The following is a 27,071-nucleotide window of genomic DNA, read 5'->3' as shown; positions in this document are numbered from 1 at the left end:
AAGCGATCTGCAATAGTGATTGCTCCATGCAATATTCCTTTCCTCCTAATGGAAAGGTAATTTACACTGAGGTAAACATTCCTCCTAATGGAAAGGTATTTACACTGAGGTAAATGTTCAGAATTTGTCTTCAATTCAGATAAATACTACAGCACTGGGCCTAGCATCCTCTCTAAGTTGGCTTCACATCAGTGTCTGTTTTTTGTCTTGACTACTCCTTTATGTCTTTACAACAAAGCAGATATGCATGCAATGAAGGTGTTCAGTTTGCTGTTTTGCACTCAACCCCCCCCCAACATTGCTTCACACTCTATATTCTTTTTTTGAAGCATGAGCTATTAAGTGAAAGCAGGGAGTAAGATGGGGTAATCAACATAATATTGACTATGCCAGAACTACAGTCAAATTGCATACCCAGCCAGAGGCAGCATACAAATTCCAATGAGCTACTGCGTTCCTGAGCCGCCACTGGTAATACCAAAGCTTGAGTTCAGTAACATTATGTTGCAGACTACGCGCTCATCTTGGCACTCTACCTGAAACGCTTCATACAAGGGCTTTCCTCCCCAGGTCAGCCCTATGCTAGGGTGAAAAATTAACTGGTGCTAGTCAAAGAAGAAAGGATAATCCTGTCCCTGACTCCACATGCGTGGGGAAAACCAGGGGAAGTCAAGGAAGGCCAAAGCGTTACACGTTATTCTTTCACAGCCAAGCACAGGTCCTTCTGCCCTGGTGAACAGGTACAATATGGAAATCTGCTCTGGAATACAGCAGCTGCTGTGCGTGAATGGCCTCTAGGTGTAAGGAGGGTCACAGAACTGCTATCACTGCGTCTGTCACCTTTCAGCATTGGTTATAGCACTACTATAAAAGAATGAGATGGACCTTAGCACTACTTGGAGAAACTCAAGTAGGTGCAATACATGAGCTGTCTTCTTCCCTAAGGAAGGGGAGGGGAGGGTACAAGGCACAAATTTAAATGGGACGAAAACATCCGCTTGAAGAGAAGTGAGCGTTTTTAAGTTATTACTGAAACGGAGGAAGTAATTTTGAAGGAATAGCAAACCACCGTGTGGTCCAAGTGCTTTGGTCATTCAATTGGTTGAAGTCTGATTTGGCTGAGCGCAGCCATCCAGCACGAGGCTGGCTCAGAAACCAGCCCTTACGGTTGGGCACAACCGCCGAGTGAGTTTCCGTATCGGAAACAAAACAACAGTACAATAGCTTCCACTCTGTATCCTAGTCCGATACAAAAAGAGCTTCAAGGGACTTGCAATATTCCATGGATACTTAATACTGTTGTCCCTAAACCTTTTTTTCCTCCCTTCAATTTGCATTAATGCAAGTATTTACAAAACAGTCAAAAGCCTTTAACACTAAGAATCCAGCTTTATAGCAAAACTTCCAAGTTCACAAATGAAATCATGTACTTTCCTATGTAGCATGTGTAGCAGAAACAATTAGAAGAGCCTGTCAAAGTGGGCAGCCAGAAGCATCTTAATGGTTTTTACAGCTGATTTCAAGTCCAGGTTCAGTATATCTGGAAAAGACTCACACAACGCTCCCCTGCAAAAGGTGGAGCTAACAGAGCATCAGATTTGAAAAGTAAATCCACACAAGGAAAAAAAACAACAAAAAACACAACACACCCACACCGGGCTTTGTGGTCTAGAGGTCAGACGATTTACATGCAAGTATCTCCCAACACTAACATTACTGATGCATGTTTTGATTTTCAAAGCATAAAATTCCTTCCATTTTAATTTGAATGCAACTGCACTTCACTATGTGAAATTAGCCCTACAGCAGCTCAGACATTACAAGTATCATGAATTAGGCAAGGAAACTTTAGAGGGAGAGCGTAATAGTTAAACAATTCCTTATCTTTTGGCAAACGCTACATAGAATCACGACAGCTCAGCCTAACTTTACACAGGCTGCTGACAGCCAAACTCCCCATACGCAGTTTTTCTGCAGCTTACACCTTCTATCGACAAAGTCGGCAGTTACTCCATTATTCAGTTATTGAGCAGTTGAACAGCAATTACTTTCATCTTGTCTGCTAAAAGACCTCTGCGTTCAATAATAATTTGGTCTTTTAGCCACACCAACTCTCTCTTCAGGGTAGCTCCTATCGGTAGCAGGCTGGAGGAACAAGTACGAAAGATGCATCAAAGCTGCTCAACATCCACATTTCAGGTCAAGGGAGTATAACTATTTACCAGGCAGATCAGGGAGCAGAGTCTGCACGTGGGAAACAGCCCAGTGACATTTTTACTTACATTTTAGAGTTAACTATTAAGGCTCTTGCTGTCATGCCAAAAATCAACCTTTCAGTAACGATCAAGACTGACTTCCAGAAAGACATTTTTTCATTAAAAGGAGGAGCTTTACCGTCAAGCTCACCTTGTACCCTGTAGTCATGTCAAAGGGAAAGGTACACCTCTAAATTAGGCTTGATCCATGTATATCCCCCATGCTTGTGTTTCAAGAGTATCACCTACTCCAGAAAAAGCACAGGCATAATATCAATTTAAGATACTTACTAACCTTTTTGGGGGGCAAATTCCTACACCTGGTAGCCCCTATCAAGCCAAGGGAAGCCAGGGAGGCCTGTAAATGGTAGCAGCTAAAAAACAGCATTAAGGTTCCCTGTGGCTACATATGAAATACAACCCATAAATACCATTCTGTGACTAATAAGTGTGAAAGGCAATGTTTTAAACAATGCACATCCAAGCAGATTTTTCTGAAAGAAACGGTTCCGTATCTCCAAGCTGTGCTAAGACAGGATGGAGGTTCAGCGTCAATGCACCTGTATCGCAACACCCTGCCACTGTCCTGAGGTAACGGGATAGTCGCTGAATTCCATTAACATTGTAATGCGCTCCGCAGAAGTGAACATATGTTTGCATTCACTTTTAATCACATAATAGTGCTCCTTAAAAAAAAACTCTTGGCACTCACCATATTAATATTTAACTACATTAAATCATGCATTCATGTACAGTTTTATATAAATATCTGCTGTTTACATTTCCTCTCTGAGAAGAAAAGCTCTCAAAAGCATTCTACTTCTATCTTCCAAAGAACGGTCTTATTTAACATTTGGAGAGAAGGAAGCCTGTCTTTCTTAACTGGGGGGAGAAAAAAATTAATAACAACAACAACAAAAATCACTGACAAACGCAGGATACATCCCTGCACACGGTGATAAAAGATTAAGAAAATTCCAAACTGTACAGTAATATTAATACACAGACAATACATTATGAATCCAGAATGCCTCCTGAAGTAAGTCCTGTAAACTCTGATTTACGAGCGCCATGAGAACTGGAGAAGTCTCAATATGCATAGACTGGTATTTTAATTCCCCAAATATTTACCATTCCAGAGTCTAAAAGATGCTAGGACCTTATTTTGCTCTCAGTGCAATCCGGGTAAATCCATCAAGTTGCACTGGCGCAAAGGAAGTTAGAATAAATGTCGCAGAGTCTATTTTTAATTATTCAACATTGACTCATTTTTAAAGTTGATTTTTGAGTGAGTTATAAAATGCCTCCTTTGCTCTGCAGCACTAGAATTTAAGCCCTTAAATCTTCCCTCTACGAAAGCAGATTGTCAAAAATTCTGACAAAGAACAGCCACCAGACTGTAGTATTCAACAGCAGCAGCACCACGTGTTTCTATTGCAACTGTTGTAAATGAAGTTAACTTGCATTGCAGCCTAGCAACTCTGTCCAACTGAATAGGACAAGTACAGCCCTCGGAAGGAAGGAAGACACAGATATGAGCATTCAAAATAATGATTTCATGCAATGAATTCATTGCAATTTTTTTTTTCCTGCATTACTGTCAGGTTTCTCTAGGAAAAAGTCTTGCATGTACTCGAAAGAGCATCTGTTTTTTCCAGCCAGGCAAAGTTCAGCTCTCCAAACATCACTACACTCCTGCAGGTCAGTTTAAGACACTCCAGATACAGCAATGCCTCTGAAGACTCTGCCCCTGCACACTGGTGCTGCTGAGTGCTAACATGCACAAACCCTGCTTCTGCAGCGGGGTCTCCTACAGTTCTGTCAGCTCTAATGCCACACGCTAAGCTCCAGAACTCTTTTAAAGGTAATAGTTAACTTGAACAAAGCATCTAGTCAAAAAAAGATTCTCCATTTTATCTCTTCACTTCATAGAAAAAAAGAGACGAATTCTGGAAGCAGAGTCCTCCTCAACTGATATCCTGCTATAACACTACATTTACGGTGAAAAATAAAACAGCATTCGTGTTAACAGGCAGACCACCAAACCAAATCCGTTCCGAATTCGAGATGGTGCAGCTGCACACAGCTCCAGGCTTTAATCTCATCACTCCAGCATTTGTCCTGACATTGTGCAAGAGAAGCAAGTTACAGACTGTCAGTTCAAAGTTTGACTTTGCATTTTCTTGCTTCTTTGAACTAGTAAATTACTTTTACTTGAAAACTACTTGACTAATTTAACATATTTGTACAGTTCCTGTAAACGTTATGAGAACACACTGCTGCACGCACACCATTTTCAGTTAATAACCTGAATATAACTTTGCATGTCTTCAAAGCTAGAAAGAGCTCATCCACATTATGGATCAGTATGTGAAATCAAACATGAAACCATAAACTCAAGTTTTAGCACAAATATCAAATGTTCAAGTGGATTAATCAAAAAAGATACGGTGAAGAAACTCAGCCCAGAGCAAATTAAATGTTCCCTTAAAGACGACAATTCTTAGAGTGGAAACACAAAGCCCTTAATTCTAGCTGCATCACAGGGAATTCTCACATAAGCTGCCCTTTTAAATCCAAAGAAGCATTTTTCTGATATGAAAGTGTTAAGCTCACACACTATCATTTATGTTAATGCCCAAGTGTACCATTCTGGTAGAATCATGGCAAAAAAGAAATGACAGCTGGCAGGTAAAAAAAAAAAAAAAAAAAAAGCAATTGTATCAAACTTGACTGAATCTTAGCAATACTTTCAGAAGATTAAAATAACTTAGAGTTGCTACAAACCCTAGACATGCTGCCATACTGCGCTCTGGAGCCAACCAAAACAAAGCAGGAGATAACTTCACCCTCTCACCAGTCAAGATTCCAGGAAGAGGATTTCAACGAAATACTCTGTTGAGAAGCAGGAACAGTCTGAAAGTACGGGCCAGCATGGAGGGACCAAACGATTCAAAGCTTTATTTTTTTTTTTTTTAATAAAGTTAACAGTAAAACAAAATTCACAAGCCTTCCCCTCCCCGAGCTGGTTTCCTCTTCACACACAAAAGCACACAAAACAGAGGTCTCCAACCGAGAAAATGAAACTGCTCTAAGTACAATGAGACATGATGAAGGAAGGAGTCTAAGTATGTCCATATTCAAGGTTAAAATAAGCAGATCAGGTATGTGTAGGTTTTTTTTTTTTTTTTTTAGCCAAACTGGAAAAAGAAATTTCCTGGCCCAGAAGCTGAAAAAGAAAATGAAAAATATTAGCACTTTCAAAATTCTAAGACATGACTATTAAATACCACCCTGCAATATATCTTGATACCAATCAAGTACTTAATTCAAACAAAACCATTTGGACAAATAGGAAAGAGCAGATCTGTGCTATGTATTTCTAACAACCAAAAGAGTGGGCTACTGCTAACATGGGTAAAGGAGGCTTGGAGGCAGATTTACAAGGATGAAGGTAAATAACACACAAAGCATCCAAGACTTCTCAAAATTCGCTTACCAAATGGTCTTAAGGTACACACAGTTTCCTAATGGCGGTACTGATAGTAGCTAAGTGCTGACAGCTCACTCAGTGCTGTATAAAGCCATTCTACTCCATGGGGTGTGATGAAAGCCTGATCACGCATGAGGTTTGAAGGGACAACGAGTAACAGCTTTCCACTGCCTCCAGTCACTCCAAAATATCTAAAGGTAGAGGCCCTCAGAGGGATTTACAGTCTTATGAAATTAAAAGGAGACAGCTGAGTGATACATATGCACAGTACTTCTGACCAAGAACCGTCTTTTCTAGCTTTAGCATCAGCAACTGTATCCAACTTCTGGTCAAGTATTCCCAAGCAGCAAAGAACCACTTAGATGGCCAAAGCTCTCACGATCCCCTGGGTTTTGTCGCTTTTAAACATAAAGGCATCAGAACCAGCCATCAGCTGGGATGCTGTGTAGATAAGGGTATCTAAGCGCTTGGAAAGTGTTATGTAGAGAAGTCAAATACTCTTCTCAAACAGCACATCTCCTCTGGCAAACTTAGCTGTCCAGTTAAGTGATTCACATACATTTCAAAGCTGATGGAAGGACACTTCCACCTACCTTCAAAACTGAAGCCACCTGGCCCACCAAAGAAGGCCTTGAAGATATTATTTGCATCAAAGTCTACAGGGGAGGAAAAAAAAGTTGTGAGCTGAATTTAAACAGCCAGGTGCATTTTTCACAATTTAAATATTGTTGCTTAATTTTGGGCCCATAAAGCATTTTACAGACGGACAGAAAGCTATAGTCAAATGTTTGCTTTGTCCACTATAGGGCAGGAGTGCAGAACAACACTATATAGAGGCAGACGGAGGCCACTGGAAGTGACAGAAAATAGGCAAAAGGAACAGTTGCCAGAGAGACAGTTTCAGTCACAGGGCAACATACTAATTTTGGATAAGCAGCATTTAGGGACCCACAACCTTTTGATGATGTGATTTTACGCTGCTTGTGAAAGACAAAAGCTTCTGCACAATGGTACCCACAACATATATGCTGAATCAAGGATAACATCCAGCACACAATCCAGAATGTCCTGCAGCTTCAAATGTTCCGTGCAAATCTGCCACTCAAATACTTTCAGAAACTAAACCCAGTCAATTCATAGGATTATCACAAATAGGGGGCAAAAACTACCAAGCTCCTTTAGAGTAGAAGGCAGACTAAATGCTCTAATCTTTTTGAAGGCTGCCATGGTAGAATACCGTAAGAAATGCTTACCTCCCATGTTCAATCCATCCTCCTCTAGATCCTGCCCGCTGTCATAGCGAGCCTTCTTCTTGGGATCTGACAGGATGGTAAAGGCTTCACCAACCTCTTTAAATTTCTTCTCCTCTTCCTTCTGTACTTCTGCGCTTGCTCCACTGTGTCGGTCTGCGGACATAATAGGAAAGAAGCTTTCAGTTTCCAGTGTAAATGGAAAACACTATAGATTCCCAGCTACTGCAGGCTTGCATGAAGATATGGACAATGCTGAGCAGCTATCTGAATTGTTAGAAAAACATAATCAGGCAATTTGGCACACCATGTATTTTAGAAAATTGGGGTCAAAAAACATCAATTACCCAGAAATTCCACTGCCTATTTATTCCTGTTTCTGTGTGGTGGTGGGAAATCAAAGCGATGACATATGCTCTGATAAAAGACTGTTTCTGGGTACCTGGATGATGCATTAGTGCTCTTTTCCTGTAAGCCTTCTTGATCTCATCTTCAGAGGCATTTTTGTCAACTCCAAGGATTTTATAGTAGTCTTTCCGTTTGCTCTTTTTCAGTTCTACTTGTGCATTCTTTAGAAGTTGCTTGTGTTCTGGAAAGAAATGCAATGCCAAAGGAAAGCAGCTTTAGTGTCAGGCACAGTATCCTGCTCTAAAAGAGGCTGAAAGACTAACAAGGCAACCTGGGATAAAGTATCCAAATGTCTCAAGTAAATAACCCACTTCATTTAGTCAGATAGCTAATTAAAGTCTAACTGTTCATTTAATGCTGGTTCCAAACACAGGTATACATCTTAGTGCTATTAAAGCAATTTTTGTTAGACAGTGAACCATAAGTACTAAGACTACTCTGCCCATTTCATTTCAGGTACTAAAAAAAAAGCAAGAGAGGCAATTAAAACTCAGCATATTCAAAGGAACCCAGAGGAGTTTAACTAAAGACTTTGGGGGGGGATCAGCCTCTAGCTCCTCTTGGGAATTTCAGACAGCATCAATTCAATGTCAAGTTTGTTTTGCAGTGCTGCACTGTTTCTATCCTCTGGTGCATCGAGTGCATATTTGAAATATTTTCTTCTCTTTCAGCAGCCACAGTTATCATGAATATTTAAAGATCTTAAAACCAAGAGGCACAGAGTGATTAAGTAACTTGCCCAATGTCCCCCAAGGAGCCAGGGGTAGAATAAGAACTAGACCCTGATATTCTGAATAGCAGCCTAATGCTTCAGTTAGAAGTAAATTCTCTTCTCAGCATTCAATGCTGGGACAGAAACTAACACCAGATTCTGAGACAGGCATTTCAGAGTGCTTCTGAGGATTTTTCCAATATTGTCCTGCTGGAGTGAGGGGCAGCAACTCAGAGCATATCAGGCAATTAAGTGCTCACCAGTGTACCTATCTCACAAGAAGAAGAGGAGAAAAAAAAAAAGAAAGGAAAAACATTTGTCTTTGTTCAGTGGAAGCTTACATGCACAAAGAGAATGCTGATATGCTTACCTTTTGTTTTTTCTGTCTGATAAACTTTTTCATAGTCTCTTACAGCATCTTCATACTGTTCTGTGTCCATATAACTGCAAAGAAACAGTGGTTACCAAGGTATACTTCACAGAAAATAACAAAAGGGGATTTAAGTACAAGCTTTCTGGACCAACATGACTTAAGGAAGACGTGCACTGGACTGCAGAAAGAGCAACTGTTACAAGAACCCACAATTGGTCACAGCTAGACTGATTAGAAGCCCAGGCACCTGCAATTTGTGGGAAAACCTGGCACAGGATCCCGTACTTCAGGCTCCAAGCTTGGAGTGCAATCTCATTTGGCAGCACAATTTCTACTTTGACAGTCTGGTAATTATTTTATCTGGTCACAGGAATTAACACTAGCCAGCAAGAATTTAAGGAAGCTGGTGCAGAGTTATACACTAGCAACCCCGGTTAGAAGTGACAACCCTTGCATTTCGGAGAGGGAAGCGTACCTTCTATTGGCATTTCAACCTCAATCACGTGATACTAACTAATTACTGTAATTTAATAATTACTGAGATGGAGCTCAAGAAGAACATTGAGCATTAGAAGTTAAAACGAGCACACAACAGGAAGGCCACAATAATGGCTTTGGTTCACCTATAGGCCAGGCAGCTCTGCCACAAACTGGGGAATAATCAGTACTGAGGAAAGTAGCAAATAAAGTTGCAGTCAGAACAGAACTTTGGCTACTTCCCTGGTTGGTACTAAGTTACAAGGGAGACATCCAGACCCAAATATTCCGTATACAACTTGCCCAGCCTCACTGTGCTATACTACAATATTATGTATGGCTGAAATATGTACAGTCTCAGCTAATTTCCCCTTTGCGGGAAACAGGGCAGTCTGTTTCAAGATCTGCTCTGTCAGAGCTGTAAAACAGCTCTGTCCAGGTAAGATCTCCTACTCCCAGCAACCACTCCAAAAAAGCTTAGCAGAGAGGAGCTCCAAGACAGAACAATGTTCTATATTAGTTTATAAAAATAGCAAGTGAAGCCTTAAAACACAAACTTTGCCTAAATACAACAGAAAACACACAGTCCCAGATCCATGAAGGCAGGACAAACTATGCAGTCTCTCCCGTCCCCTTGGCAGCATAAGAAAGGGGAGCAAATTCAGGGCCTCTTGAGACAGAGCCTTTTACTTCAGTTAAGCTTCAAAATTGTTATCCCTGCCAGCATGAGGTTCCTACCCACAAACCTGCTCAGCATGTCCATGATAAAGGTCTACTTACCACTGTGCTCTCCTCAAGTATGCTTTGATATATGTCTCATCCAGTTTTACTGCATTCGTGCAGTCATCTATTGCTTCTTCAAGTTTCCTAAGCTACAATGACAGACACAAGTTAAGTAAATCCCAATCAGAGAACAAATTCTGATAAATAACATTATGCTTTTAGGCAAATGAAAGTCCAGGAATTTTTTCCCAATCCCCTCAAAGCACAAAGTTTTTATTCCCTACAGAGAAACTAGAAATTAGGCTAGCGAAGCAGTAAGTTCTTTACAGAACTACCTGCTGCTTCCTTTAAGAAATGCACTCGGAAACAAGGGGCTTCCTGAGAATGAGTTGAAGAACAAGTTACTCTGAGTCCAAACTAATTCCCAAGACAGGATAATAAATTTAAAAATATTTAAGAGAAAAAATAAATTAATTAAAATGTATTGTCCCTTTTCAGACACAAAGGCACTAACAATATCCATTAGTGCTGCCTCTGGCTCACCCCATTTCCTAGATTTTGAGAACAGCCCCTGCCTCTTGACCAAGTGAGGATGTCAAAAAGCCCCACTTATAGAATAGGCATCAACATACAGATAGTTTAGAAGGAAACACGTCTAGAGGAAAAGCATGGTGGAAATTTTAAGCAGTGTTACATGACTGACTTTCTCCAGATAGGGTTGCTGTTGCATGTTGGTCCTGCACTGGCAAAGGTGCCCAGAGTGTTAAAATTAGGTCAGATTATTTTAGATCAAAAAACAAAGCAAGACAGATGACCTACCAAAACCAAACAAAAATAGAACAAAACAAAACAAAAAAAACCCCACTCATCAAATCTCACCAGAAAGGAAATGAAAAAGGATGCCTAATCGCTGATTAAGCTAGGGTGGAACTACATTCCTCCTCTCCCTCCCACTCTGTGCAGTCCGAGTACTTGAGTTTTGTTTCTTCAGGAGTCAACTTCTTTGGCTGTTTGGAGCAGTTCCAATCATTGTGCAAGTACAAAAACCTGAAGCATTGCCTATAGCACTAGAATGATCCAGCTGCTCCAGACAGCCAGGGAAGTTCATGCTTTCCAGAATAATGATCTGCAATCTATAAGCTATGTGGTGAGGAATATGCCCCAAGATGAAAGACCACCTGCCAGGTGACCATTTCTTACCTTTGAATTAACTGTCCCCCGGTTACAGTAGAGTTTGGCATTTGTTTTTATGTTATTTGGATCTATTCCTAGTGCCTCTGTGTATAGTTCATAGGCTAGTTTGTAGTTTCCTTCTTTGAATGCTTTATTCCCGTCTTCTTTCTTTGCTTTAAGTGCTTTGGCATTCTGAAAGTAAAAACACCCTGGTAAGACATCAACTCAGTTTTCAGGGAGGGCCCAGCACCTTATTTTGCTGGGCTACGCTCCTCGAACATAACTGTTCTAACTTGGTTTCAGACACCATTACAGGCTACAAAAGCTGCAGCCTTGCTACAGCAGATGAAACGAGATGTAAGCATCTCGCCTTCCCTCAAAGAGAAGGGCCAAGGAACAGCCAATATCAATTACAGGCATTCTCCACAGGAATAAAGGTTGCTTAATGTTTAAGATGAGAACATAACAGTGAAGTAAACCTAGCTATTAAAAAAAAAAAAAAAAAAAGACAGGAAAGGAGCCTCATTTTTTTTTTAGAGCTTATACAACTAAACAGATGAAAAAACTTGGTCAGAGAACTACAACGGAGCTGAAAGGAGGGAGGGAGCGAGCAACCTGAAAGGCACAAATTGCTTAAATGCAAGTTAAACTGTATGCACTAACACTGACAGTCTGAAAGTCAAAAGTTCTTTAACTATATCTGATCAAGGAACAAAGAATGGAAGAAAGATCTTCTAGCAACTCACAGTTATACCTAAAGAAGCAGTAGGCTGTCTTTGGGAAATGCTTGACACACTACTTGCTACTGTAAATCTGGGGAATGATGACCTTGAGGGATGGAGAGGGGATTGTTTCAGTGAAACTCGGTTATGGGTCTGGTAAAAGACTCCTGATAGTTTTGCAGTCCCAACCCCAGCATCCACAACTTACACGGCAGGCAAGACACGCTTTCTCATGATCAGGGGCCATTCTGAGTGCCTGGATAAAGAACTGCACTGCCTTCTCAATACAGTCCTCATAATAAAGGCAGAGACCACGGACGTACAGAGCGTCTGCATTTGTTGAGTCCATTCGTAATATGTCACTGCAATGGACATACATATATTAAAAAAACAAACAAACACACACCCCTCCACCCCACACAGATGTTTCCCTATTCCAGTTTCCTTCTGAGCTCCAAAAGCATTCTTCTTCTGCTGAGCTATTTAGTTATTCTATCAAGTCTGTGGTACAGACATGCAAAAGCTATAGGCATTTGCTCAAGCAGAACTGATAGTGATTAACTGAGTCTAAGTATAGTTTCCTAGTGAGATTAAATTGAAGGGGGACAAACTCATGTACTCTTTTTCTTACCACAATTTGCATTAAGGACTATTTCCATTTTATATCCCCTCACCCTGGGGACTTTCAAACTAAGCTAAGCAAATCTCTTTTTGGCTAGAGGGTGGGGGGAATTATACGGGACTCTACACCACTTATTACTCAAATTCTAGACCTTAAAGATGCTCACCTTGCTACGGACTGTGCTTCTGGGTAGCGACCCAATAATGCTAAGCATTCAGCCTTGAGGATTTTGAACCGGTGACAAGCAGGAGCAAACTCCAAAGCACGATCCATGCAAAATACAACCTAATATGAGGAAGAAACACCAACATGAACAAAGCAAATAGCCAAAAGGACTAGTTTGAAAGACTGTACCATTACCACACTTGAGAATTCATATTTGTCTTTGAACAAGAAGATAAGTGTGCAGACACCTGTCTCCTCTGCAGCTGGAAACACTCATTTCATCAGAAAGTTTTCTCATGTGCAGTTTTTTTTTTGAAGGGCTTTCTTTACAAAGGTCTGCAGCACCTGTTATTTGGATATCAAAAAAGCACTACACATAGTTTGGAACCACACAGAAGACTCAAGGGACACCTGTAGAAGGTCCATCCCTTTAACCTTTCTGAAACTGTAGGCCCTAAAGAAAAAGCCAAGGAAGACAATTCTGCCTCTATTTCCTGCAATATCAAGATATGTGGGAGAGACAGAAATTCAATACATCGAGACAGTTTGGACTGGACAAAGCACACACAAAAAAAAAATCCTGTGCAGGGGCTGATCTTACACTGGTCTGACTGCTATGGGCAGGGTGATCTAATAGGTCTTTTCCATCTCCAGTTCTCTGGTGGGGACATCTGCACGAGAACAGGGTCATTGTTCCACCAAGGTTCATCTGCCTCCCCAGCCCATGACATCACGATTGCTCTGTGGGAAGCACTGTGCCACAGCCTGAGGAGCCCACGGCTGCTGGGTGAGGAAGGAGCAGGAGCAGCTCTCCAGAAACAAAGATCACATTTCATGCAAGACTCCCCAGTAAAGTGAGATCGGAGAAGTGAAAGGACAGATGCAAAAGTCCAGAACATGCAACACAGGCAGGGCAATTGCTACACACACAATCCAGACTGACCATACATCCCAGCTGCTCTTCATAACCAGACAAGGCAAAGCTGGGATTTACCCTTTCAAAATTTTGGTCTTAACCTAGAAGACAGCAAAACACTGAGCTTATGATGTGGTAGACAATCCCCCTTCTGGCCAAACTTGGGCCATATATGCATCCACTGAAGAGAAACAGTTGCATGAGAAGTGTTTGGTGCCTTTCAGATTTCATGCTGTCATTTCTTGTTACATCAGGTCAATACCAGCTGCATCTTGTCACAGCCCTTGGGAAGAAAGATTTAGAAACAGTAATGAGTTTGCCCCAAGTAGATCTGTAATCCTCCTTCAATGATCCTCATTATAAGACCTTTTTTTTGAGAGAGTTGAGAAAGAAGAATCCTGAGTATGCATTTTAGGAGCAAAGTGTGATCAAATGCTGCTGTTGACACAATCTGTATCAAACACCTTATCCATGGTTCTATTCACCCTGCAAAGCAAACAGTAAGAGGAGATTTGGCCTGAGCCAGTCACCCTCTTCCCTTTGCATTTGTTCAGTGCTAGGAGAACATGAGCTCTGCCACTTTTACAAATCTTACAGTTCACAAGACAACCCTGCTCCAGTAGCAAAAGTATGTTGCACAGCATCTCCCATTAGGGCCCAGCTAATGCTAGGCAGGGGAATGAGATCTGCATCTGGCTAAACTGGCCAGATAAAATATGCCAGTTTGCAATGCCACAAAAACGATCAAATAAGATTTACCTTCCTGAAATCTCGTTTCTCAAAATCCACTTCAGCTATTTTTTCATACTCAAGAACAGTACTGGCATTCTTCAGCTGCAAGACAGGAAAACATGGTAAATGTTGCAGGACAGCCACTGATTTACAACACCATCAAGTAGCATTTAAGTTGCCAAGTGTCAAAGCAAAAACTACTGCCAGGCATGGAACAATAACACAGATTACATTAATGCTTTTCGCAGGAGTAAAATCAGTTTGAAATCAAGTGACCCAATGGTAGCTCAGGAAAATATATGCCTGTGAGTGAGAGATACCAAATACAGCAGAGGCAGCAGCCTTCTACATGCTGCATCACCCGTTTCCATGCTCCCTTACCACTGTTCACCACTGTTCTTCTGGAGTGCTGGATGAAAGACCAGCTTAGCCTCCATGCTGTTCTGCTAAGAAGAGACAGTCATACAAAGAAGTAACTACTGAACCTGACAGTTTACTAAAAAACAGATATGGAGACACCATGTTATTTTTTCCCACTACGTCACGGTATGCAAACAGTCACTACTGAACTTGAATGTGATTCCACCTTGCAAATTATAAGTGAGAGGCTTACCAGTTCAATCCATTTCTTTGGGCAGTTCCATCTACTGGGAATATTTAGATTTTGAAAGCTTCTTACCTCTTGCTGTGCCTGAGTATTCTTATGATCCAGTTCTAAAACTCGTTGAAAGCAGCGGCTGGCAGCCATGGCATTCCCTAGGGAAAGATGGCACTTCCCTTCCCGTAGATGGCCCTGAAAAGACAGTCAAAAGGCAGCTGTAAAAACGGCAATAGATGGAGATGGGTATTCAGACACAAGAAATAGGAAGTTTTCCACGTACCCTTACAAAGCTATCATCCAGTCTGACGGACTGCTGAGCATCCCCCAGTGCTTCTCGGAACCTCCCCAACATCATTAGGGTGGCAGCTCTGTTACCATAATAACTGGCATTGTTAGGACAGGTATCTAGGGAAAATGTAAGAGCACTCACTGTTAGTGTAATGCAGGCAGCTCTACAGCTCGTAGAACATATTAAAAAAGCCATTGCTGGAATCAAGATCATATTCCCTCTGAATTTATAACGCATCACCTGAGTGGCTTAAGCTGATGCATGATGGTGAAGCAGCTGTTTAGAATAGCTTAGAAGAGCAAACCATAAACCTATTGCTTCTCACACTGTACACAGGAATTCATACAGAACAGTATTTTGCGGTGTTCAGCCTGGCAGCATTGTTGACCCTGCGTTAGAGGGAAATGCTGGATTGGTTTCATGTTAAGAATATTCTGGTTAGAGCAGACACAGAAAAACTGCTGCAATTATCCCACGTCAGCACTAGCTTTCATTATCTATCTGGTAAAATTTCACAAGGTAATGAAACAGGCAAAAAAAAGTTTTCACCCAGCACGTGCTGTTAGAAACCCTGCTGGTGTATTTTAAATTGATAACCAGCTTTTATTTTTAGACATGGTATTCATCAAGATTAACAGTATCACCAACTGTTCTCACCTATGGCTTTTGTGTAATAGTTGTATGCTTCATTATAATCTTTCTTGGCATAGTATGCATTTCCTTGTTCCTTGAAAGATTCTGCTTCTCTGAAAGGGAGCAAAACACTACATATTAAGAGGAGCAGATCATAAGAACACACACTGACCACAATCAAGCATCTAATCCCCAAGCTGTCTTAGTAAAACTCTTCAGTGCTTCAAAACAGATGTAGCCGGTTGATGCAAGATTTCCTCCATTTACATCATTCATGAGAAAAGAGCGCCTCATGTCCTGCTGGCTTTCAGACACTCCAGCACCTTACTAGGGCCTGAACAGGAAGTTACGCACAGGATATGACTTAGCTGAATACTACATGAATACCATAGTAAACTAAATCCACCTTTGTGTGTCCTTCCTTCAACAACATCAAATTACTTGCTTCCAGAGTTGAGCAAAACTCAAAGTTATACCTGGTTAATCAAATCAGCCTAATCTTGCAAAGTGCTGCAAAACCTCAGCAGTCATGAGAAAAAAAGTGCTGTCTATCTTTCAGAAGTAGTCTCACCTACATAAGAAACGGGGCCAGGAACAATTTCTACATTCAAAAGACAGCTAAGTTGAAGAGAAATAAGGGTGCAAGCCTCAAGTAGAAGCTTGGCACTGCCTTGGCAACAGGTCCAGAAATAGTCCTCACACTCAAGAGCAAGCATTTGCAGAGACAGTTTAGGAGATTTAAAAACATACAACATATGGTTTAGAGCAGCATCCCTTAAACTCTTGGAAGCAAACTTTCCCCTCAAGAAAATGAAACCCTTCTTTATCTTCTTCCATCCACCTTCACCATTTTATATAAGCAGCCCAAGAGGGAACTTTTATTGGCACTATTTGACAGTCATGGATAAGCCTTCGCACTCTATACTTTAAGGAAAGCTTCGTCCACAACAAATTCACCATTCACCAGGCAGAATCAGGCCCCGTTATTAAAAAAGCAGCATTTACCTCCATCCCTTTGACCACAGCACAGCAGCTTGATCATACCAAGGCCAGTACCTACACTGTTCTACAATCCTATAGGTTGCTCCAAAGCAGTATCAATGGGAACAAAATCCCCACCTATACTTGGATGGCAACAAGAAGAACACACACTGTTTTGGGGAGTTGTTAATACGTGATCTCACATCATGGTGTTGTGAAGTTTAGTTCAGAACATTCGTTTCCCCTCCTAGACAATTTAACATGTGAGAATAATGAGGCCGGATCAGAAGAGGCATCCCCCTGCTCTAAGGCACATCAGTCAATACTTGCATCGTGCTTTTGGGTCTTCACTGCTGTAGCCAGAGCAACAGCCACTGTTTGTCTGCTCTCTGAAAGTACTCGCACAACCAGAACTCTGGCCCCAGACAAAGACAAATTCTAAACACCCGAACAATAAAGACTGGCACAAAACTCCACACTTAATGGTCCCAGCAGGGACTTGGCCAGCCTATCTATGATTTCCAGCTACTCTCTCCTTTGATAACAAGCAATCTTGTACTAGAGCAGCCCAGCCACAGAGATCAACCGCACATGGGAAATGACTGCATCATTAGAAGTGCAGTTAAACTTATCACGGGTCATTTTATTCCTCTTCAGTGACAGCCAACTGATCTGAATATAGCCTTTGCTGAAGCAATGAAGCAGAGGCCAAGGAAACTAAAATAGCTGGGTGACATCCCTGTCTGCCAGAGCAGACTTGCACTCGCAGGCTCAAACATGGGTCATTTCAGGCTGTGCTGAAGTGCCGGGCTTCAGCATTTTCTTGGAAGAAGGGTCCAGCAAGATACAGAAGTGCAAGTCTCCTTGCACTACTTGCTGAAGGAAAGCTATTTACAGAAAAAAACATGGTAAACAATAACATGACAAATCAGAGTGCAGGGACAGAGAGTGAAGAGTCACAGGACTTTTTAGATAAAACTACTTCCCTCCAACTGCAGAGCAACCACAAGCTGATCAACTGCTGTTAGAGCTGAGAAGCTTTATTTCAGTGTCTGGCAGCATTACCGTAACAACCAAAGGCCTGAGTCAGAGCCAATCTTCAGTGTATCAGGTACTATTAACCCAGAGATAATTTTTACCTTTAGAAGTTTAGGCTAATAATTGCAGAAGGTATAATGCAGTTGATGTCATTCTATATTTCTGGATACCTTTACAAAATTCTCAATTCAAAAATTAGGTGCAGCGCTGGGGAAGCTTCGGGATTAGGTTTTACTCAGAGGAAACAAAGACAAAAATGACAACCATAATAAACTTAACAGGGTGCAAGTTGACTGTCTTTACTAAAGACTGTAGCTACAATGCATTTAGAAAGCAGAAAAGCAGGGGTTCCCATTGTAGGATATGCACTGATGACATCTGATTTCATTCTACACCAGTGTAAGAGGCCTCTATGAGCATGTAAAATAAAATTGACAGGAAGACTGATTAGTCCTGCATTTTAGTAAGCTGCCAAATCAGAGACCTAAGGGTGCAGATTTTGCAAGAGTCATCAGCATTTAGCACTTATATCTCAGTAGTACCTAGAAATCAGGCCCAATTTTAGTCCCTACACCTAGCAAGTCTTCTAGCCAAAGAGTCAAAGCTGAAAAATACCTTTTAACACCAAAACAGATTGGTTCATGGTTTGTAAAACCATATGTGAGAAATGCATTTATCGACTTGAAACTGCACTCACTAAGAAGCTGCCAAACCAAGGCAGACTGTGAACTCAAACAGCAGTCTCGTACAAGCCCCCCTCCACGAGGGGAACATTGCCGCAGCCCTAGAGCGTTCGCAGGGCTCATTTCAGCAAAGGCAGTGCAGGAGGCAACAGCGGAGGGGAGGGACCAACAAGAGCGAATGACAGCAATGTTCAGCAAACCCACTAGGGAAAGAACAAAGGGAATTGTGTTGAAACAAGTTAACATGTTTTTAACCTTATTCGGGCTTGCCATTGGCCATTCCCACACAGCTGCCTCATGCAAAGGGTTGTTTTCACAGAAACATCACAGTTTTGCCAGCTGGCAAAACAATAGACACAGGGTGCAACCACTCCAAGTGCCTTCAGGGTCAGGGCTAAAGTATGTGCTGTTCACTTTCATTTTTAAGTTTTGCTACCGATTACATTTGGTCAATAGACCAGATGCACCCCTGTTGTAACTCTAGTGAAGTCAAGCACGCAGCCCTACTGGCATATCTATTGGAAATAAGATGAACAAGTAACTGGGTGGCAAAGAAATGAGTTAGCGCGTGACTTCCTGTGACTGCAACAGGCTCGTAGCCCACCGCCTCAGAAGGGCCCCGCCACGGCTTCGGAAGCCTGCGGCGCGTTCCCATTGCGTCCGGCCCAGAGCCCAGCAAGTCACCAACTCCCTGGGTAAGCTGCGAAAGGGCCGTACCACCTCCTGCCCTGCCCCTCGCAAGGGGCCCAAGATCTAGAAACAGCTATGTGCTCTATTCACTTTATGGTAAGAGAAAAACAGACTTGGCCTGGTACCAAAAGCGACACGGTCTAATTTCATTACTCAGGTAACTGGTTTCAGTAGTTTGTTGGGAGGGATCTGTATCACAAGGGGTGGGACACATACTTTGTATGATTAAAAGTGCATCCAAACACAATCTCTTTTGAATATTATAGTTCAAACACTCAAAATAGAGTGAAAAAATAATTAACAAGTCTGCACTTCCAGAACCAAGGGACTAAGTAGCTTAACCAAAACTTTAGTCTCTTGTTTCCATAATTATAAACTGAAAATTGAACAGAAAATCATCGATTGTATTTAAGTATCTTCACTCAAAAGCTCTTTGTTACATAGTCTAAAGAAAAGGATGAACAGTATTAATGGCAGAACTCTTCTCTCTGAGCCCCCACTGTAACCTGCTTAGCATACCAGCCCCTGATTCATAAGTCTTTCAGCAATTTTACCTGTCATGTTATAGGGAAGCACTGTCTAATAGATGCAGTTAGAGGGCTGTGTGCCAGAACACCCTCTCTGCCAACGAACTGCTGGGAAGAGTTGAGAAAATGGAAGAAACAGATTTATATGGCAAAACAGCTTTCACAAAGCACCAGAATCTGTGTTATGAGATACTAGAGATGTGAACACAAGAATTACTATTTTCTACCCTTTTTTGACTAATTTCCTTTTAAGCATTTATTTTAATACAGACTGATATATCAACAAGTTGCAATGCCTCAGAAAGCACTAATAGAAAAGAAACACACACAGATATTTCTATTATTCACATGGTTTAAAGCTGAATGATGAAAAAAGATCATGCAAGAAAAATAAAGTTGCCTTCAAAGCACAAAGGCAAGAACAGTTGCTGGAAATGCAAGATTTGTGGTCTGAGATCCCAGAAACAGAACAGAAGCATCTCTCCCCAGTTGTGTTCCACTGACATAGAAAGCAGTTCTTGTTTACCACAGTCTCTGGCTATTACAAGAAAAAATGCAGATCTCCTGATATCACTGGTAATTGTTTCAAACCAAACAGATGCTGCAGCCTGAATGAGATCATTCTGCATCTTGCACTGATGTAGGCTGCATTCCCCACTTGCTACTTTTGAAACTGAAGAAGAATCACGCTTTGCTAAAAATACAATCGGAGCTGAATGGATTCCTTTGTTAGGAGAGGCTAGTGTCTTTTTAGGGCCTCTCCACAGTGAATCCAGAGGATAGAGAAGACAGTTGCATCAAGAATCTCAGCAAGAAGCCTGTCTTTCATTGCTTATGTGCATTGACAGCTCACAAGGAGGGATCTGTTTGGAATAACTCTCTTCCAGCAAGCTAGTCAATTTTTTTTTTCCCCATTTATAATGTCTGTCAGGACCCCTTATTTAAATTCTCTGGCTCCTGTCACCTAGCAGACCTGTCACCAACACAGGACGAAGCCATACGTCCCTGATGCTCCCCTCTCATACCCAGTCTCACAGAAGGCAGCGTGCCATGCCCACCCTCCTGCCTCCCGCCAGGGACAGCATGCACTGTCTGCCTGCCTGCCGAGAGAAGTAACCATCACAAGGCTCCCTCTATTCACCATGCCCTGCTAAAAAGCTCAGCCCATGCTCGTTCCCAGAACAGAACAGCTCTGAGAAACAGTCATCCTGCGCAACAGTGACACAATCCCACGTTTGCCTAAGAACTTCTGCCTCCTCGTCAGAGCCTTCCACATGCCGCCCCCGTCTGAGCTCCGATCACGGCTTCCACCCCTCCTACTCTAGCTCATAACGAAACAGATGAAGATCTACCTTGCAATGAACCTGATTTTCCTAACTTGTCAGAAACTTTGGGGATCTGTGCAAACAGTGTCTCCTAGATCTAGATGTGCTGGCACAGATCCTGCTCCAACACTAATATTCTATGCACATAGGTACCAGCATTTTTATCAGGCCTCAAGGACTGTGCATTAGATGACCCAGCGATCTCTTCTGGGCTGCTCAGATAAAAGAGACACATCTGTCTTTTCTAAGCAATTCTTGCAGAGATTTTTTTGTTTAATAGGATGTGGTGCTTTTTTTCCCTTGCAGTTTTCTTGCTGAAATTCCACCCAGATCTCAGCTGTCAGATGCAACTCAGCTGCTTGGGTAAAATAAGTTTGGTGATCTCAGTACAGTTTACAGCAGGCAGATGTCTAGAGCTTAAAATTAGCTGTCATATTTGCCACTGGACATACTATACTCTCCCCTCCTTTTTTTTCAGGGCTCAGAAGAGAAACCAAATACTGAATGGGCCATAGAGATTGATCTTCCCTGAATACTTCAGAGATCCTTCCTCCAGGTTAGGATTTACACTCTGTAACTGAGGATTTAGAGTGAGGGGAACATATATCGCATTAGTAGTGTTTATGCTTTCTGTCTCTAGGGCACAGAGGAAGGGTGCAGCTGCAAAAACAGGTCCCTGAAAGTGAAACACAAACCCACATATAATATATACTGTGATTTTCTCTCCTACAGCTAGACAGTATCATGCTGGCCCTACTGCAGTACAGACCTAAACAAATACAGAGCAGAACAGTACACCAATGCTACACATTTCTCTGTGCATCAGCACCCCCCACTGAACAAGGAGTGGTTTTACTACCAGCTGCAATACACCAATGAAAATGAAGATGTTTACTCATAACATGCCCCCAAACGAGGAAATACGGAGTCTACATGTGCAAATACCAGTATGGCCATTCTAAAGATTCACCAGCTGAAACACAAGACTGTAAGAGCTCCCTTGGGATGTCAAGCATCTTGCAAGAGCAGACAACAACAACATAACTGACATTTAATCAAGGAGGTGCACAAAAGATCCATACTATCCTCTATACACACACCCCAGAACGTTCCCAGTACCTGAGGACAAACTCAAATATGAAGGACCAAAAGCCACAAGAACTAAGATATGCCACAAGAAGAGAGCAGAGGAAATCAAAGAAATCAAGCACTACTACTCCCTGCAGCTGTAAATGAAAACAGCCAGATGAGGTCTGAAGTTTAATTACACAGTTACATAATATACCTTGCTAGCAGAGAGCAGGATTAACCTACTTCATAGTAATGACTTAATCATTTCAGGCAGGGTAAAATCACAGCATTCATAAAAATCCACAGAAGGGTCTAGAACCAGCCAGAGACAGCTTTTATCACAAAGACCTAAGCCAAGGAAGCCAACCAGCTGTAGGAATTACATGGTAAGACAACTGCATCTACAACATGGTTCACCTGAAAAAAAGAATGTTCATGTTAGAGACAAAAGGCTTAAGTTATAAGCACTGAACATTATTTATACCATATACAGTGACTGCCTAACTCGGAGTATTCAAATACTCTGCAAATGTATGGGAGAGTTAACATCTATTATCATAATATCATAAAGTAATTTCACATTAGTAAAACAGGCTGGATTTACAGTCTGGAAAATTCAAGTGCCCCTTTACAAGCAGAACAGGAATAGTGGAATCTTCTTCAGACTATCCCATCAACGAAGCTTATCCGCAAACAGTGCTCTTACAGCCAATTCAACCCCCATAATTCTGTCAGCACTCTCTATAAAAGCAGGCAAGTAATGACATTTATTCATGAGGAGCTTGACTGAGATGTAACTCATTTTATGCAAACAAGCAGTAGAAAGATTCTTGCTAATAATCTACACCTGACAACCTTCAGGCAACGTCTGTTGAACTCATCAGTGACCCTGCAGTTAGGTAAGGTCTGAAACATTTTTTCGACTTCTGCACGATTTGCTCTGGCGGCAAAATTTCATGTTCACTGCTTCACTGCGGTAATTATGATTTCCCACCTAGCCCACAACTCTTCTGAACTCTATAGCAAAAGCACTGTAAAAGCAACAGTTTGGACAGATCATTGCATAATGACATTTTCCAAATGATTTGAGATACCTCTTCTTAAGAGGCTTGCACATCCTCCAACACTGAAGAATGAGGAGAAAGATCCAGTCTTAAACACACACAAATAGAATCTAGAGCTGCCAGGAAGATGACAGGCAAATTATCCCTGGCAAAACTCCAGTGACCCCAAGCTCTCAGACCAGCTGGGCCAAGGAAAAACTGTTCCCATAGGCTGGAAACCTAAAAAACAAACAAACAAAAAACCACTTTTGGGGGTGGACCGGTCCCCGATTGCACCAGAACTCAGCCCCAGCCAATCAGCTGCTCCTCAGCATAGGAACTGGCACTAACGTCACCACTATCCAGCAGATAAAATTAAAGCAGCTACATCAAGTCTTTCCCATAAGGACCCCCACAATTTATGGAGCAGCAGGCAATGATTATCCTGTGACCATGGTCCATTTCTGTCCCTTAAGCAACCTGTGAAAGAGCCATTCAGCATATTTACAGCTGTTCCAGTGCATCGCAACTACAATCATTCCGAAATACAGATTTGCATTTTTGCTAATTTCTACCTTCTTATTAAGCCACAGAGAACAGAATCATATACTTAAACAGAGGTTAGTCCATAAGCAGAATATCAGTATCTTGTCATATTGTAATTCCCAAACAGAAGTACAGAACATGGAAACCCTTGATGGTGACTTATAGCAGTGATTTACAGAGTTTTCATTTATTCTTGCTGTTTTTTATAGATTCTAGCATAGTTGCACCATAACGATTGCACTATATCATCAAATTCTGAAGTGTATTCCTGTGCGTGCCCATTAATGCCCGATGCCTGCATAGCCCTTACGTGACTCAAGATGTTTTACAAACATTAGACAGCTAATTAAGTCTCCAACTACTCTCCCTAGGACAGTGAGTATCACCTTAATTTACATTAGGCCAACTGAGCCACAGAAGTTAAGCAATTTATTTAAGTCAGGACGGGCCAAAGCAGAGAAAAGGTTAACACACAGGATGTTCTTGACCTCAGGAGAATCTGCTCTGGCATGGGTGCTTAAAGTCTATGCTTTCTAAGCAACCAAAAAGAGGATAACTGCAAGTAGAATAATCACTTCCTACCTGAAATAAGTTTCCATCAGATGGCACAAACACTTGTCTTCTAATGAGATAAAAAAGTGAATACCTCAACAACAAAAACAAAACATTGTGAAAGCACCTACAAAAGCATGGAGGGACTGAAAGTTAATAACCATGAACTATGGTACTGGCCTTATCACACCAAGAAAACCAAGATCATCTAGGCTGTCTCTGTTCTTCATAGTCGAGGTTCCCCCTCAGAGCGGGGCAAGGACCAGATCCTGCCCAAGGATTCTTCTATGTCTGCACCTGTTCAGCCCTTCCTCTGAAGACTGTCCTATGCAGGACTGATTTCCAGTGCCCATCACTTCTGCAATGAAACTTGGGAAGGAGGAAGGAAGGCTAATGTTAGAGGTCACTATAATAAGATGACAGTGCCTTTAGCATGATTGTTACATTCGGATACTTCCAACATTTCAAACACCCCACTTAAATAGCCTGGGGGAAGGAATGATGTACACATAAATAGGGCTTTCCCAACTTTACAGGCCGTGCAATTTGTCGGTAGTCTACGCACAGCATCCAATTGCTTCTTCAGAAACATCTAATTTAACTAACTCTTTAGTATGACATCACCGGGAAGTCAGCATATTTCCAGTGCTGCTCTCTAAGCCTCCAAACTTGAACAGTATATAAGCAGCACAAAACACCGCAGGCCATCAATATTACTTTGAAAACAGCATTCCTCAGAGGCCACTTTCAGTTCTGTTTTCTCCTTATACTTCCATCAACTGAATAAGTCTCTGGAGCAGTTGCCCTGCCTTTTACAGAAATAGTTCTCTCCTCCCCAATTCCCCAGGAGATAACGAACTGCCAGTTTTAAATGCTGCAGAACTAGCAGAGTTTCCTAGACACTGGACTTCCCCATTTCATTCCCTGCAGAGACTGCAACACTCAGCTGCACGTGGGAACAAGATCACTTGCTCTAGAAAAGAAAATCTGTAGCCAGAAGAAAAGCGGGGACCCTCACCATTCCCAGCCCCAAATCACTGTCTATTCCCTGGGCAAGTTATACCAGATCACTTCAGAAATTAACCAGTTACAGGAACTTTAATAGCTACTTGGAGAAGCTCTTTTAACTACATCAGCATTTTCAGAACATGACCCTACCCCCATATACACCTGCAACTGCCAGTTTTCCCATTATCCACAGAAAGGCAAGGCAGAGTAAAACTTGCTCCAAATGCTATTAAAAGATTTTCAATCACAGCAGCCTGTCACAGATGAGGCAACTCAGTACAATACACTGCTCAGAGAGCAGCTATGGGGGAAGTGAAGAACACTCAAACCTGAGAGTTTGAAGCTGTGAAGACTTCCCCTTCCCCACCAGTTTACTCCTTGCCTCCTAATCCTCCACGCTAGGAGAGAGCTTTCTTCAGAAACTAGCCAGCATGGTTTCCAAACAGTAAAAATAGTTTTTATATTTCAGGGACACTCAAAATCTGATTGACTGAAGACAAGTCTATTCCACACACACAGACAGAGAAAAATCCTTATTCCAATCCTGGTATATACCCTATGGAAAGCATAAGGATTAGCAAGAGACGCGCAGCCAAGGCATCCTGAATTGAAACATCAGCTGGCAGGAAGCACAGCCCTTCACCACATGTGCTACATCACAGCCCTGGGCTGGATTACAGAGCATCTCTGCAGAGCCCTGGGTCCGTGTAGCCAACTCTCCTCTGTGGAACCAAGAAATTCGTGGCTAAAGGTGCTGCTGCACCCTTTGCCCTTATTTGCTCTGAGCAGTAACCTGGAGCAAACCCCTCCCAAGGGAAACAGCACTGCTGCTTAACACTCCTTAGGCCATAAGCTCCTCAGCACCCAAGTGCACGCTGAATCCCACCCTGCTCTCGGCTGGTGGGTGCTGCCCACTGCAGAGCACCAGATCGGCCCCCAGTGATGTGCCTGGCACCGGCAGCAGCCCTGGCCCCGCACCAGCAGCGCTCCAGGAGCCAGCAGAGACCTCCCAGGCCCAGGCCAGCTCCCGGCAGGCTCCCAGCGACGACAGGGCAGCCAAAGCACCCGTGGCTCCCTCACGCCGGGGTCCCCAGCGTCTGTGTTCTGCCACCCCCCTCCCCGCCGGGGCGCACGGCCGGCCCCCTTCCCACTCCCCACAGGGCTGCCCCACGCCCCCACCCCCAGCAAGGCTCTCCCATAACTCATTTTCTCTCCTATGGGGCTGCCCCAAACACTACACCTTAACTCTGTGGGGCTGCCCCAAGGCTCCCCTGTAACCTACTCCAAACCTGTGGGGCTGCCCAAGACCCCAACCCTGCAGGGCTGTCCCAAGAGCCCCCCATACCCTACCCCAAACCTACAGGGCTGCCCCAAGAGCCCCCCATACCCTACCCCAAACCCACAGGGCTGCCCCAAGAGCCCCCCATACCCTACCCCAAACCCACAGGGCTGCCCCAAAGCTCCCCCAAACCCTCCCCCAAACCTGTGGGGCTGCCCAACACCCAAACCTTGCAGAGCTGCCCCAAGGCTCCCCCAAACCCTAAACTTGTGGGGCTGTCCCTAGGCCCCCCCCTACCCTACCCCAACCCTACAGGGCTGCCCCAAGGCTCCCCCGCGCCCTCATCCCCCCCCTGTGGGGCTGCCCCACGCCCCCAACCCGGCGGGGCTGCCCCCTACCCCCGGCCCCAACCCGGCGGGGCTGCCCCAAGGCTCCCCCAGACCCGCTCTCCCCCTTGCAGGGCTGCCCCCGGCCCCACACCGCAACCCCGCGGGGCCGCGCCGCACCTCGGCCCTGCGGAGCCGCCTCCCCGCACCGGGCCCGCGGCCGCCTCCCCCAGCCGGCGACCCCCCGGCCCCAGCAGCCCGGCCCGGACGCCGCCCCGGTGGGAGGGGCAGCGGCCCGCGCCCTGCCCGCCTTCTGCCCGCGCCGCGCCGGGAGCGGCGCTACCTGCGCGCTTCCTCCTCGCTCTCCAGCGCGCCGGGCCCCTCGGGCGCCGCCATGATCACATCGCACTCGGCCGCCGCCGCCATCTTACCGCCAGGCCGGGCGCGGGGGGCGGGCG

At 43.3% G+C, this 27,071-nt stretch overlaps 1 protein-coding gene across 2 annotated transcripts; it reads right to left on the bottom strand.

The window, feature by feature from the left end:
* Nucleotides 1–5,426: 5,426 nt before the first annotated feature.
* Nucleotides 5,427–27,055, bottom strand: DNAJC7 (DnaJ heat shock protein family (Hsp40) member C7). 2 transcript variants are annotated; one of them, XM_067312222.1, is made up of 14 exons: nucleotides 26,957–27,055; nucleotides 15,569–15,657; nucleotides 14,903–15,027; nucleotides 14,701–14,814; nucleotides 14,049–14,123; nucleotides 12,375–12,493; nucleotides 11,795–11,948; nucleotides 10,892–11,056; nucleotides 9,749–9,840; nucleotides 8,489–8,562; nucleotides 7,441–7,587; nucleotides 7,002–7,154; nucleotides 6,342–6,404; nucleotides 5,427–5,484 (listed from the first exon to the last, which is right to left on the bottom strand). In XM_067312222.1, the coding sequence occupies exons 1-14, from the start codon at nucleotides 27,037–27,039 to the stop codon at nucleotides 5,447–5,449; spliced, it is 1,491 nt and encodes a 496-aa protein (XP_067168323.1). In that variant the 5' UTR covers nucleotides 27,040–27,055; the 3' UTR covers nucleotides 5,427–5,446. The 2 variants fall into 2 exon arrangements, with proteins under 2 accessions (XP_067168323.1, XP_067168324.1); XM_067312223.1 differs by lacking the exon at nucleotides 26,957–27,055 and adding an exon at nucleotides 22,103–22,140.
* Nucleotides 27,056–27,071: the final 16 nt, after the last annotated feature.

Source organism: Apteryx mantelli, chromosome 28, assembly GCF_036417845.1.
Source record: "Apteryx mantelli isolate bAptMan1 chromosome 28, bAptMan1.hap1, whole genome shotgun sequence".
Lineage (NCBI taxonomy): Eukaryota > Metazoa > Chordata > Aves > Apterygiformes > Apterygidae > Apteryx > Apteryx mantelli.
Note: the sequence above shows the minus strand (reverse complement) of the source record. Positions and strands in the feature narration are given on the sequence as shown.

Excerpts from the sequence above, each read along its gene's own strand:
- DNAJC7 (XM_067312222.1), bottom strand. The coding sequence starts at position 27,039 with ATGGCGGCGGCGGCCGAGTGCGATGTGATCATGGCGGCGCCCGAGGGG. Across the intron at positions 8,563-9,748 it reads TACTTGAGGAGAGCACAGTG|TTATATGGACACAGAACAGT; the intron begins GTAAGTAGACCT and ends GTTTCTTTGCAG. Across the intron at positions 6,405-7,001 it reads GGATGGATTGAACATGGGAG|ACTTTGATGCAAATAATATC; the intron begins GTAAGCATTTCT and ends CCTCCCCTGTAG.